Here is a 12,717-nt window from a genome sequence, read left to right as displayed (position 1 = left end):
TTTTGTTGGGCATAATGTTTATTAATGAAATAGAAGACTGTGGTTCAATCCTTAGTCAAGTCCTACGAGAGACTCGAAAATAGTATTTGATGCATCTTGTCTAAATCTCAGCATTATATGGTTCCTATTTACAATGCCTCCCCACGGGACAATTAGATATCAGGGTTGGTTTTTAACGTGGAGAAAAGGAATAAAGTAAAAATTGTCTCGGTCATGAAGGAACAAGAAATTGAAGTGTATCTGAAGAACAGATATTACACTTGATCTTGGCCCGAGCACTCCAAGGAAAGGAGTGACGCCCTCTCCTACATCTAGGTGTTGTAGACAATTGATGAGGAAGTCACTTGATCATTCTTTACTATGGAGGATCTATTTTTTATTTAACTTATTCCTTTATAGCCAGATGAGAAATATTAGAATTCAAAGCCGTTCCTGGAAATGAATTCTTCTTTTCAGTGCTTATACAGAAAGGGACACAAGTGAAAATCACTTTTCCAAATAAATTAACAGGAAAACTCTTTGATATATGTACATATTGGGCAAAAATATGTATCTATACCAAAAACATTAGGAAAATTTATCAAGTAGAATTTTAATTAAAATAAATCAATTTTCTTGTATTTTTCTGATCCGCCATTGATAAGAGCAAAAATCAGTACTTGTACAGTTTAATCAAGACATTAAAAAATGAAAATATCGAAAAAAGGTTATATTGTATGTATCCGTTTTGGACTGAAGATCTCCAAAAAAAAATTTCACTTAATTTCATCAAGTAGTTATTTATTTATTTTTTTCTTCAACGTTTTTATGACAGCGCATTAAAGATAGACATCTTGGAATTTTTTGAACACGCCACAGGGAGATAACTCCATGTAAAGTGCCGACACTCCCTCCCCATCTTTAATACTAGCTTTTCTTCCTAAAAATTGAACCTTTTCCTCGCTATCATAACAAATTGTTTTTTCGCTGTAAAAAAACAAAAAAAAAAGAAAATACTTAATGAAATTAAGTGAAATTTTTTTTCCGGAGAACTTCATTCCATAACGGATACGTACAATTTAAACTTTATTTTCATTTTTTAATGTCTTGATTAAACTGTACAAGTACCCAAAAGTCTTATAAAGCAAGGGGAGATAAGTCGGTCCGTCCTTTAGCAAAGTAATAATTGTGGTTTGGCAAAATATAAAAACTGATTTTTATCCTTAACTAGCAGGCCATCCACCATTGCCCAATCATAAAATACACTTAAATATATTTTAATTTACGCAGATTTTGTATTCTTATAGATCAAATTCTATATCGATTATATTGTACCCAATATGGACGTCCAGTGTGGCTCGATCGTAAAATATGCTTAAACGAAATATTTTAATTTATGCAGATTTTGTATTTATTATTATAGAGCCAATACTACATACCCAATATATAGTAGTGATTTCAAAGGTAATCTTTGTTTGGTGTTTAACTCATAAACCTCTCTAGGGTAATTTTATGGTCAAAGTTTATTAAGGGAGTTACCATTTATCAAGGCGCAAAGGCCACTCGAGGATAAGGATTAATGAGTGTAAGGCGGTCACTGAGACAGCAGCTTGGTGATTTTTAGTGGTCGAAATTAGGTAGAATTTGATTATTTAAGAAGGAGGCTCAACAAGAACTTGTTTATATTGAACTTGAAGATTACCATGCTGTAGTCAGCTAAGAAGCAGGCCAGCAGACAGTTTGACAGGCGGGTAGTTCTAAGAAAGAATTTGGGCACAGTGGGGAGAGGAATTGTTGATAGTGGTTGTAGCTAGACATGTGCTTTTTGGGAAAGTTTGGCAAGAGGAGAACCATAGATTGAAGCTCAGACAAGCACTTGTCATGAAAATAATGATAGAGCAGAGACAGGGTCACAACATCTCTTTTTTTGGGAAAGAGATTGCAGAGAGGAGAAAAGCGTATCATCTGTTAGGTTTTGAAGCCAGTTTTGTTGTGAAGTAGAGATTGTGGAATCATTTCATCACATTCTCAGATTGTGATATAATTTTGTATTTTACCAAGTTGATTTACTCTTGAAGTTTTATTTATTTATTTATTGCGCGGGGGGGGGGGTGCTTTTCCTTTTTCTTTTCTTTTTTCTTTTTTTCTTTTTTCTTTCTTTTTTTTCTTTTTTCTTTCCTTTTTCTTTTTTTCTTTCCTTTTTCTTTTTTTCTTTCCTTTTTCTTTTTTTCTTTCCTTTTTCTTTTTCCTTTTCCTTTTTTTCCCTTTTTTCTTTTTTCCCTTTTTTCTTTTTTCCCTTTTTTCTTTTTTTCCTTTTTCTTTTTTTCCTTTTTCTTTTTCCTTTTTCTTTTTCCTTTTTCTTTTTCCTTTTTCTTTTTCCTTTTTTCTTTTTCCTTTTTCCTTTTTTCTTTTTCCTTTTTTCTTTTTCTTTTTTTTCTTTTTCTTTTTTTCCTTTTTCTTTTTTTCCTTTTTCTTTTTTTCCTTTTTCTTTTTTTCCTTTTTCTTTTTTTCCTTTTTCTTTTTTTCCTTTTTCTTTTTTTCCTTTTTCTTTTCCTTTTTCTTTTCCTTTTTTCTTTTCCTTTTTTCTTTTCCTTTTTTCTTTTCCTTTTTTCTTTTCCTTTTTTCTTTTCCTTTTTTCTTTTCCTTTTTTCTGTCTTTTCCTTTTTTCTGTCTTTTCCTTTTTTCTGTCTTTTCCTTTTTTCTGTCTTTTCCTTTTTTCTGTCTTTTCCTTTTTTCTGTCTTTTCCTTTTTTCTGTCTTTTCCTTTTTTCTGTCTTTTCCTTTTTTCTGTCTTTTCCTTTTTTCTGTCTTTTCCTTTTGTCTGTCTTTTCCTTTTGTCTGTCTTTTCCTTTTTTCTGTCTTTTCCTTTTTTCTGTCTTTTTCTTTTTTTCTGTCTTTTTCTTTTTTTCTGTCTTTTTCTTTTTTTCTGTCTTTTTCTTTTTTTCTGTCTTTTTCTTTTTTTCTGTCTTTTTCTTTTTTTCTGTCTTTTCCTTTTTTCTGTCTTTTCCTTTTTTCTGTCTTTTCCTTTTTTCTTTCTTTTCCTTTTTTCTTTCTTTTCCTTTTTTCTTTCTTTTCCTTTTTTCTTTCTTTTCCTTTTTTCTTTCTTTTCCTTTTTTCTTTCTTTTCCTTTTTTCTTTCTTTTCCTTTTTTCTTTCTTTTCCTTTTTTCTTTCTTTTCCTTTTTTCTTTCTTTTCCTTTTTTCTTTCTTTTCCTTTTTTCTTTCTTTTCCTTTTTTCTTTCTTTTCCTTTTTTCTTTCTTTTCCTTTTTTCTTTCTTTTCCTTTTTTCTTTCTTTTCCTTTTTTCTTTCTTTTCCTTTTTTCTTTCTTTTCCTTTTTTCTTTCTTTTCCTTTTTTCTTTCTTTTCCTTTTTTCTTTCTTTTCCTTTTTTCTTTCTTTTCCTTTTTTCTTTCTTTTCCTTTTTTCTTTCTTTTCCTTTTTTCTTTCTTTTCCTTTTTTCTTTCTTTTCCTTTTTTCTTTCTTTTCCTTTTTTCTTTCTTTTCCTTTTTTCTTTCTTTTCCTTTTTTCTTTTTCCTTTTTTCTTTTTCCTTTTTTCTTTTTCCTTTTTTCTTTTTCCTTTTTTCTTTTTCCTTTTTTCTTTTTCCTTTTTTCTTTTTCCTTTTTTCTTTTTCCTTTTTTCTTTTTCCTTTTTTCTTTTTCCTTTTTTCTTTTTCCTTTTTTCTTTTTCCTTTTTTCTTTTTCCTTTTTTCTTTTTCCTTTTTTCTTTTTCCTTTTTTCTTTTTCCTTTTTTCTTTTTCCTTTTTTCTTTTTCCTTTTTTCTTTTTCCTTTTTTCTTTTTCCTTTTTTCTTTTTCCTTTTTTCTTTTTCCTTTTTTCTTTTTCCTTTTTTCTTTTTCCTTTTTTCTTTTTCCTTTTTTCTTTTTCCTTTTTTCTTTTTCCTTTTTTCTTTTTCCTTTTTTCTTTTTCCTTTTTTCTTTTTCCTTTTTTCTTTTTCCTTTTTTCTTTTTCCTTTTTTCTTTTTCCTTTTTTCTTTTTCCTTTTTTCTTTTTCCTTTTTTCTTTTTCCTTTTTTCTTTTTCCTTTTTTCTTTTCTCTTTTCTTTCTTTTTCTTTTCTTTCTTTTTCTTTTCTTTCTTTTTCTTTTCTTTCTTTTTCTTTTCTTTCTTTTTCTTTTCTTTCTTTTTCTTTTCTTTCTTTTTCTTTTCTTTCTTTTTCTTTTCTTTCTTTTTCTTTTCTTTCTTTTTCTTTTCTTTTTCTTTTCTTTTCTTTTTCTTTTCTTTTCTTTTCTTTTTTTTTTTTAATAAACATTGTTTCTTTCTGGGTATTACTTAGACATTTCCCAGATCCCATTTTGATGAAGGACACTGTTACAAATAATTGTGGATTTGTTGTAAACAATTTGTATACCATTATGTGAACTCTTTTTGGAATAGAATTTGAATTATAATTCAAAATCTTAAATGTATATAAGGAATGTTAATGTATTTTTAATTTTTTTTTTTTTCTCCCCCAGCTGTTGATATCTGGTTGGAATATGCCCAGTACGCCATTGGTGGTATGGGTGACCCTGATGGTGTCGCTACAGTCAGGTCTATATTTGACCATGCTATATCGGAAGTTGGGCTGCATGTAAACAAAGGTTCTAATATTTGGGATGCTTACAGAGAATTTGAGAATGCTATTTTGGCTGGACTCAAGGTAAGACATGTAATTTGATTAAAATGTATATATTGCAAGAGAAAAACATTTTTTTTTTTTTTTTTTTTTTTTTTACTAACTTATCCTCTGAAAAGTGCATATCTTAATTGAAAATCCAAGGATTAAAGATTTTCGTTATAATTTCCTTGTTTGACTCTAAATAAATTACAATAGTTATTAATCCATCAATCTTATTTTCATTTCTATTTCTTTAATTGCTCAATCTCGTCTATTGAGCTTAGGGGTTCATGGAGTAATCAACCGTATTAGCCGCTTTACTGATTAATCGGTCAATGAATTATTTTTTCCTTTCCTATTAAGTTTAAACCATTTTATCAATGCTAAGCGACTCCTCAGATATCTTTTAACACAGTAACTGCCAATTTAATTTGAAATTTGTTTAATGTCTGGCTGCTATTATGGCTTTTTGCCTTTTTTATTTTTGTTTTATTAAATTATAAAATACAATGTATTTTGTAATTCTTAAACGAATATTATTAAACCACTAGATAAAAAAGAAATTACAAAGTGCAAATTCCAATTCTCAAGTGAATAGCAGTAAGCTGAAGTTTTGCTTCCATTGAAGCATACTGCAGTGGCTATCTCTGTTCTGCACCTGCTACTACTGTACCCCTTCTATTCTTGCTACTTATCTCCTCTGCTCTCATAATCTCATCAGTATTTAAAGTTGAATACTCTTAAGTTGTAGTGTAGAAACAGTTTTTCCATTCTTGGGACAGCTAGTTTCTTTTACTGAAGAGCCTTTCTCTCTCTTCATGGACGAAGTTGGTGCAATTTAAATAATTTGAAGCCGGTTTACTCGGCAGTGGTAAGGTCTCCTGTATCGTTTTCCGCCACTGAAATGGATCATCATATCTTGTTAGCAGTGACAAAGCTACATAATGATCAAGTTCTTTTGGGCACTTATGAATAAGGGATTTACTCCTTTGGAGTTTAGACTGTGTTTCTTGTATTTCTGTTGTAGTTGCAGTCTCCAGGTTTAATTTCACCTCTACCTACTCTGTTTGGATTTGTTACTGTACGTTTATATGAAATTAATTCATCAAACAGACCTGAAAGGGATACAGTTTTACTTTCACTTTGATCTTCTTTATCCTTACTTGAATAAATGTATCTTGATTCTACTTCATTATCATCAGTAGAAAGGTGTAGAAGATGTAGAATCCAATTCTTAGTGGTATTTCCCATGTCTTTTTTGATTTGAGTCTTGGATCAAGGAAAGACATGGAAGTTTTTATCATTTAAGATGAAAATCTTATTTCCATTGATTCACTGAATTGTTAAACCATGATAAGGATTCCGCTAATGTCAGAGATATCAGAATTAGATTGGACAGATTTTGACAGATAACCTCACAGCTAAAATTGTACATATTATCATTGATATGGTTGGAGTTCTGTTACTTGCTTCTTTGGTGATTTCTTCAAATAGACTTGGTAACTAGACAATTTTTTGAATAAGTTCCCATTCGTAAGTTAAGGTATGAATGTTATTATCAACAACATGCATTGCACAAGCTTTTCATTGTTCTAAATTCCTTTTCAGCATACAGTGTATTGAATTCCATCATGTGGTCACATCTTGAATGAGTTTATTTTTCCAAATTTAAGCTGATCCTGTATTTCAGTTAATTTGCTAATGAAGGGTGATTAAAGTGAGAAACTATATTTCTGTAATCATTCCTAACAGCCTGTTGAACAGTCATTTGAAAGTTGCAATATATATATATATATATATATATATATATATATATAATGAAGTATGATAGTGACTCTAAACCATATTCACTGACACCAGCAGCCAGCCATATTTGCTCCTGAATCCCAGAAGACTACAAAAATTAGAGATATTGTAAATTCTTCATTTATTCTTGCACCTATGTGTTCTTGGAATGGAAGAACTCCAAGCACAGTTCTGCTGTTCACTCATTTGAAAGTCAATGATTTGTCAAACTCAAAAGAAGCATTATTTGTAGCAGGTGCCCAAATGTTTGTAGCCAAAGAAATACTGCTAATTTCATCAGGAGATGATTGAATTTTTTTTTACTTTTAATATACCTGAAATTATTTTTTCAGTGAAATACTTTTTTGATGCTGTAATTTGGATAAAGTTTTGCAATAAGCCTATTAAATCCAATGTCAGATGTTACAGAAGATTGTTGAATATCAACAGCAATCATTTCTTCAATCAAACAATGGATCTCTTGTGATCTGTGGTCATTAATCTCCTAAACTTTCTTCTTGGCCAATATTGATTCTCTAGTAATTTGTTTTTTCTAGAGGCTCGTAGTTGCTGCCACTGGTTTCTGGAATATTTGTCCCTGAATATTCCTTGTTTTTCATTTTTGTATCTGCATCTTTTGCTTCTTCTGGGTGAACTTTTCTAAGATGGTTCAATAATATAAGTCGTAAAAGTTTTTTTTCTGATTTGCCACTCCCTGATGTAATGGCTCGGCATAACTTGCAGATGTATTCTTATTCTTGGGATTGACATCAAAATATTTCCTGCAGAAACTGGTTGCCATAATCGTTGATGGTTGTCTATCAATAAAATATGCATTATCTAAATTAAAAAAAAAAAAAATATAATGGCAACATGAGCCCAAAAAAATGAGGAACAAGAGTATGACTGAAGAATGCATTGTGGTCGGTTCATACGTGGTTGCAATTTACGGTACAATTCCTCAACATGAAAGCTGAAAGATAGAGTAATAATTTTCTTTGACAATGATTTAAAGTACAAATATATTTCAACGGAAAGTGGAAGAGAAAGTTTCCATATGCTTACCTCTATTTTCCTCAAATTCAATCGCAGTCGCCAATGTTGTTATTTAAAAATATGGTGTACATAGTGCAGGTCTCTTTGGTGAGTTTTCACCAGCAAGGAAAAAAGGGAGATAACTTGTCTTTGTTTATAAGATAACTAAATTAATATTAGTACCATTTATGACAACAAAATTTGCTGATACATTGGCTTTAAAAAAACTGTTAATCGGCTGTGTGATCAGCTAATTTGCTTATCGGTGCATCTTTATATTATATTTATAGTTTTTTATTACCTTGATAGATTCTAGTTTGGAAGATATTTATCTTTGTAATTATATATATATATATATATACATGATTATAATAGTCATATTCCTGTTCACAATGTAATTAATATTCACAAAAGGTACACTGTTTTTATATCGAAAATGGATGGTTACACCTTTTCATTCAAGAATGATGTTTTATACTATTTATTCAAAAGAAATCTACATTCAAGAAGTAACCTCATTTGCATATTACATTAAAGAAAATCTATTTTAATAATTAACTTCATCTTATTAATAGCTTGTAATAGGATTGCTTTAATTGTTCTATTCAGAAATATTTAGTTTATGTATTTAAATTATATTTAATTCAATTTATATTCAATTATCAACACGTGCTCCACTTACAGGAAAATTGTAAAAATTTAGGATATTTGTATCTTAAATAATGTGACTGAACCCTCTGCCTACCAATTTTTCAACCTGGCAACACTGAGTATATACACCTTGTGTGTATGTATGTGTATATATATATATATATATATATATATATATATTGTAACTTCCTTCAGTTTTGACAGACTATGGATACCCACTGTAAGGGTACCTGCGCATGGAATTTTTGTAGCAAGAGTTGCGTAATCTCCAACTACACCTCTCCTGAGTCGGTGTTGTTAAATACCAGTGACAAGTAGAGGTTCAGGATGACTGGAAACGGTGGAGAGCGCATACAGCACCTAGAATTCCTAAATGATCACCCATCTGGTACTAGCCAGGCGTAGCTTTACTTCGGTGATCTGGCGAAAACCAGTATGTCAACGTGATTATGCTGTGTATGTATGTATGTGTATATATATATATATATATATATATTAGGGATGGGCCAATTCCAATATTTTTTCAGATTCTTTCTGAATCTCTAAATATTTAACTATTATATATTAGTTATTTTTCACGTTTACCATAAAAACATGTTAACTGTGCAGATATTTTCTCAAATGTGTAGATACATTTGTGAGGGATGATCTATCGATTTTAGCAATAGATATTCATTATTTTAGTATTACTATCAGCGGTAGAATATTTTTCTTTCAAGAAAATCAAATAAAAATGCCAATTAAAAGGATTGCTTTTGGCATCAGAAAATAGGCACACAATTTTCCGATACTGATAGCCAAAAAGTTTCTTTTTTTCTTTTTTTTCTTTTTTTTTTTTTTTTTTTTATTCCTGATTCTGATTAATCGTTCCAACACTTATATATATATATATATATATATATATAATCTTGTTTTAACAAAATCATGACATCAAAGAATCGATTGATAGCAACAAATAGTGTATTTCATCGTTTGTTACAATTGTTTCGCAACCATTCGGACAAAAAACACTTTAACACTGAACACTAATGGAATTATTTCCCTTTTAAGGAAAACTGAGAAAAAAAAAAAATTTACCTACATCTCTTCTTTAAAAGGTTTTTTGTTTTCTCATAAATAAGATATATGTGCATATGCATTTCACTTATTTTCACACAATAGTTTTATTCTGAAATTGGACATTAATATTGTCTGCAGAAATAATTCAAAATATCTACTTTCTGTCTCACTTCGCTTCTCCAGGCATGTACGGAACTTGCAGCATGCCTTGTAAATCCAAACTCTACTCCTGCTAAAGTTGTCCATGGCAACAATTTTGTTATAACAATTTTAAGTTGACTTTTTCATTCCATGTTCTAACGTGCAGAAGCAATATTGTTATTCTCATTCTGCAGATTTGTCGTTTCGCACCCGATATAATCTTGTTGCACACAAAAGCAGAAATGACCAGAAGACAACTAATCTTAATGTTGACTCTTAGATTTTCAGCAAAGCCCTATTAACTGGGTAACCTTGACACTACCATTTTGTGACTGTCTCTGCCATGGTGGGGAAGGGTTGGAGTTTAAAGGTTACTTCTGTTGCTGGTTGATAATGCCATTGTTTTTATTCTATCTGAAACAGACGTAAGCTTTCAAAAATGTTGATAAAAAAATGTAATTTATAAAAGGTAATACAATGCATGGATGTAACAGGTAAACTGAAGCAAATTAAAACATAATGGTGTAATGAGTTATGCCAATTCCATCTTTTCATTAATACACTATATGTATGTTTTTTTATATACTCTTATATTATTACTTGCGTCATGATGTTTTCGGAACATTTCCTTCATCAATTTTAATTCAAACATGCATGTTGAGGTTGTTGTAAATGAAAAATAAACCTAATTAAAATTCTTTATGGAACATCAAAATTACATATCTTTCGTGGTTATATTTTTTCAGCCTGAATCTTCTGAGGCTACAGATGCTACATATCTTGAACAGAAAGAACGTCTTTTGTCTCTCTTCAAGCGGCAACTTTCTGTCCCTCTTTTGGGTAAGTAAAAATGAGTGATTGTTAGCATCTCAGAATTTCTATAAAACTTTTTTTTAAAAATTTTTTTTTTAATGCATTCTTTCAAAACGGCTGCAGATTATTTTTTAAACTCCAATACTAACTGATTCTTAAAATTAAAAAAAAAAAAAAAAAAAAAAAAAAAAAAAAAATTTATTTTAGAAAATATTTTTTTATGCTAATTAAACATAATGTTGTAGATCATTGTGATTCTGTTTTTGGCTTGATTGTTCTTGATGATCATGGCCATCTTATCTAGAACCTGTTGCCATTGAAAGGAAACTTTTTTATTTTTATTTTTTGTTCATGTATAAACATACGAAAAATAAACATGAAAGGTAGTATTTAATGTAACTTGATAAATATGTTATAGACCTTTTTGTTTTTTTTACAAGGTAGTCGCCACTTACCAAGGCCCGGAAGCCACTCAGGGATAAGAATTATTGTGTGTACAGTACGTTAGTTTTGGAGATCTGATAAAGTGTCTTACTTAAGGAGGCGGTTCATCAGGAATTTGTTCACATTGGACTTGAAGACATCCAGGTTGTAGTCAGGTGGGAAACAGGCAACCGGAACAGTTCCACAGACATGCACTTCTAAGAAAGAAGCTTTGCTCATGAAATCTACGTTTTGATTTTGGCACAGATAAGGAGTGGGGAAAATTTTTGAGAGTGGTTTCAGCTAGATGGGTGTTTTTCGTGAAAGATTGGCGAAAGGGGACCAGAGATTGGAGTTCAGACAAGCACCTGCCGTGGTAGTAACGATAAAACAAAGACAGGCTTGCAACGTCTTTCCTGTGGGAGAGAGGTTGCAGGGAAGAGAAAAGGGCATCACCCACTAGGCCACGAAGCCTATTTTGTACTCTGTCAAGGCAGGATAGGCTGTTTTTAGCAGCTCCTGCTCAGATGTGGCAGTAGTACTCCATCCTTGGACGTACTTGGCTTTTATACAGATAGAGAATTGCACCAGGGATGAGATATCTTCTGGAGCGGTAGAAGGATCCTACCATTTTTCCAGAGATCTTGGCAACTGACTTGATGTACGTATTCTATTTCAGGTCAAAGGTAAAGGTCAGGCCCAGAAGCTTATTAAAACATGGAGCTTCCTAGACAAGAGCCACCCATATCAATTGATGCTAGATGGGGATCAGAGCATTGATGATGTAAAGATAGGAGCTTGGTTTTAGATGCATTAAAAGTAACCAGCCACCTCCTCCTCCATTGTACCATGTGCTCAAGATCAGGAGAGAGAATCTGAGAGAACTTTGTCATTTACGGCCTTTGATGTGTTGCCATAGATGGTCGTGTCATCAGCATAGATGTCAATGAATGATTTAAGTATGTGTTTTGGGAGATCATTGATGTATATCAGGAAGAGAGTTGGGCCTAGGATGGACCCCTGAGGGACTCCAGCATTAATATTGATGGCCTCTGATTTCTGTCCATCAACTACTACTCTTATGAGCCTATCGGAGAGAAATTATTTTATGATCAAGAAAACATTTCCAGTTATACCGTAGCTGGACATCTTGTGAAGTAGGTCCTTATGCCATACCTTATCAAAGGCCTTTGGTATGTCAAGAGCAATTGCCCTAGAGAGGAAGCCTTTGTCAAGAGATTCACTAATCCTATGAGATATAACAGTTAGCACGTCTGCTGTACATCTGGCAGAACGGAAACCATATTGCATGTCACTAAGAAGGTTATTTCTGCTGAGGTGGTTGACTACTTCTCTATTTAATATAGATTCCAGCAGCTTACTCATGACACACAGGAGACTTATTGGTCTGTACTGAGAGGGAGAGGACTTATCACCTGAATTCTTAAATACAGGGCATACTGATGAGGTTTTCCAGGGTGTTGGGAAACACTTCTCTTTAAGGCAACGCTTAAAGAGTTTTGTAAGTATGGGGGCAAGTTCTAGTAGAAGCTTTTTCAGCACAATGATTGTAATGCCGTCAGGGCCAGTTGCTTTACTGGAATCTAGGTTCTTGATTAGCTTGGCGGCATCACGCACAGATATTTGTATGTTGCAGAGCGTGTTGTCCGTTATAGGAGGAAATACAGGGAGTTGATGGCCTTCGTCGCATTGGGTAGAATTAGCTGCAAAGTTCTTTGCAAATAGTTTGGCCTTGTCTGATGCTGATGAGATGACCTCAGGTTCATTGATGATGGTTGGGATAGAATGCACGCTTCTGTTCAGGATCCTGTTTGCTATTTGCCAAAACTGGTAGGAACCAAGCCTCTGCTCAGCTACTTTGGATTTAACAGACTGAGCATATAGCTCTCTTGCATTTTTTATTACTCTTTTGCAGTGGTTGCTGGCAGTCCTGAAAGCAGCTTTAGTCTCAGTGCATCTATTATGTTGGTAGCTATGGAAAGCAGCACATTCTGGGGAGAACCATGGCTGGCTGTTAGGTTTTTGTTCGAATCTTTTGGATGGTATGAATCGGTCTATGCCTACAATTAACCATTCGGTCAGGTCTGATACTATGGAGGACACATCTTTTTTAAACATGGAATGCAGTGGTAGATCGGATATAAGTGTACGGAAGCTATCCCAGTCAGCGGTAGAGTATTCTATATACAGTACTGTGGAG

General features: G+C 32.1%; 1 protein-coding gene across 1 annotated transcript in view; it reads left to right on the top strand.

Annotated features, from left to right (window-relative positions):
* Positions 1-12,717, top strand: part of LOC145293737 (spliceosome associated factor 3, U4/U6 recycling protein-like) — an 87,766-nt gene that overhangs the window by 22,523 nt on the left and 52,526 nt on the right. Inside the window, exons 4-5 of the mRNA XM_080140196.1 lie at positions 4,447-4,631; positions 10,007-10,100. Of these exons, the coding sequence (XP_079996322.1) occupies positions 4,447-4,631; positions 10,007-10,100 (279 nt within the window). The remainder of the gene's footprint in view (positions 1-4,446; positions 4,632-10,006; positions 10,101-12,717) is intronic.

Source organism: Euprymna scolopes, chromosome 2 (genome assembly GCF_053919585.1).
Source record: "Euprymna scolopes isolate OS-2025 chromosome 2, ASM5391958v1, whole genome shotgun sequence".
In the NCBI taxonomy this organism is placed as follows: Eukaryota; Metazoa; Mollusca; class Cephalopoda; order Sepiida; family Sepiolidae; genus Euprymna; species Euprymna scolopes.
The sequence above is the reverse complement of the archived record's forward strand: the minus strand, read 5'-3'. Positions and strand labels throughout refer to the sequence as shown.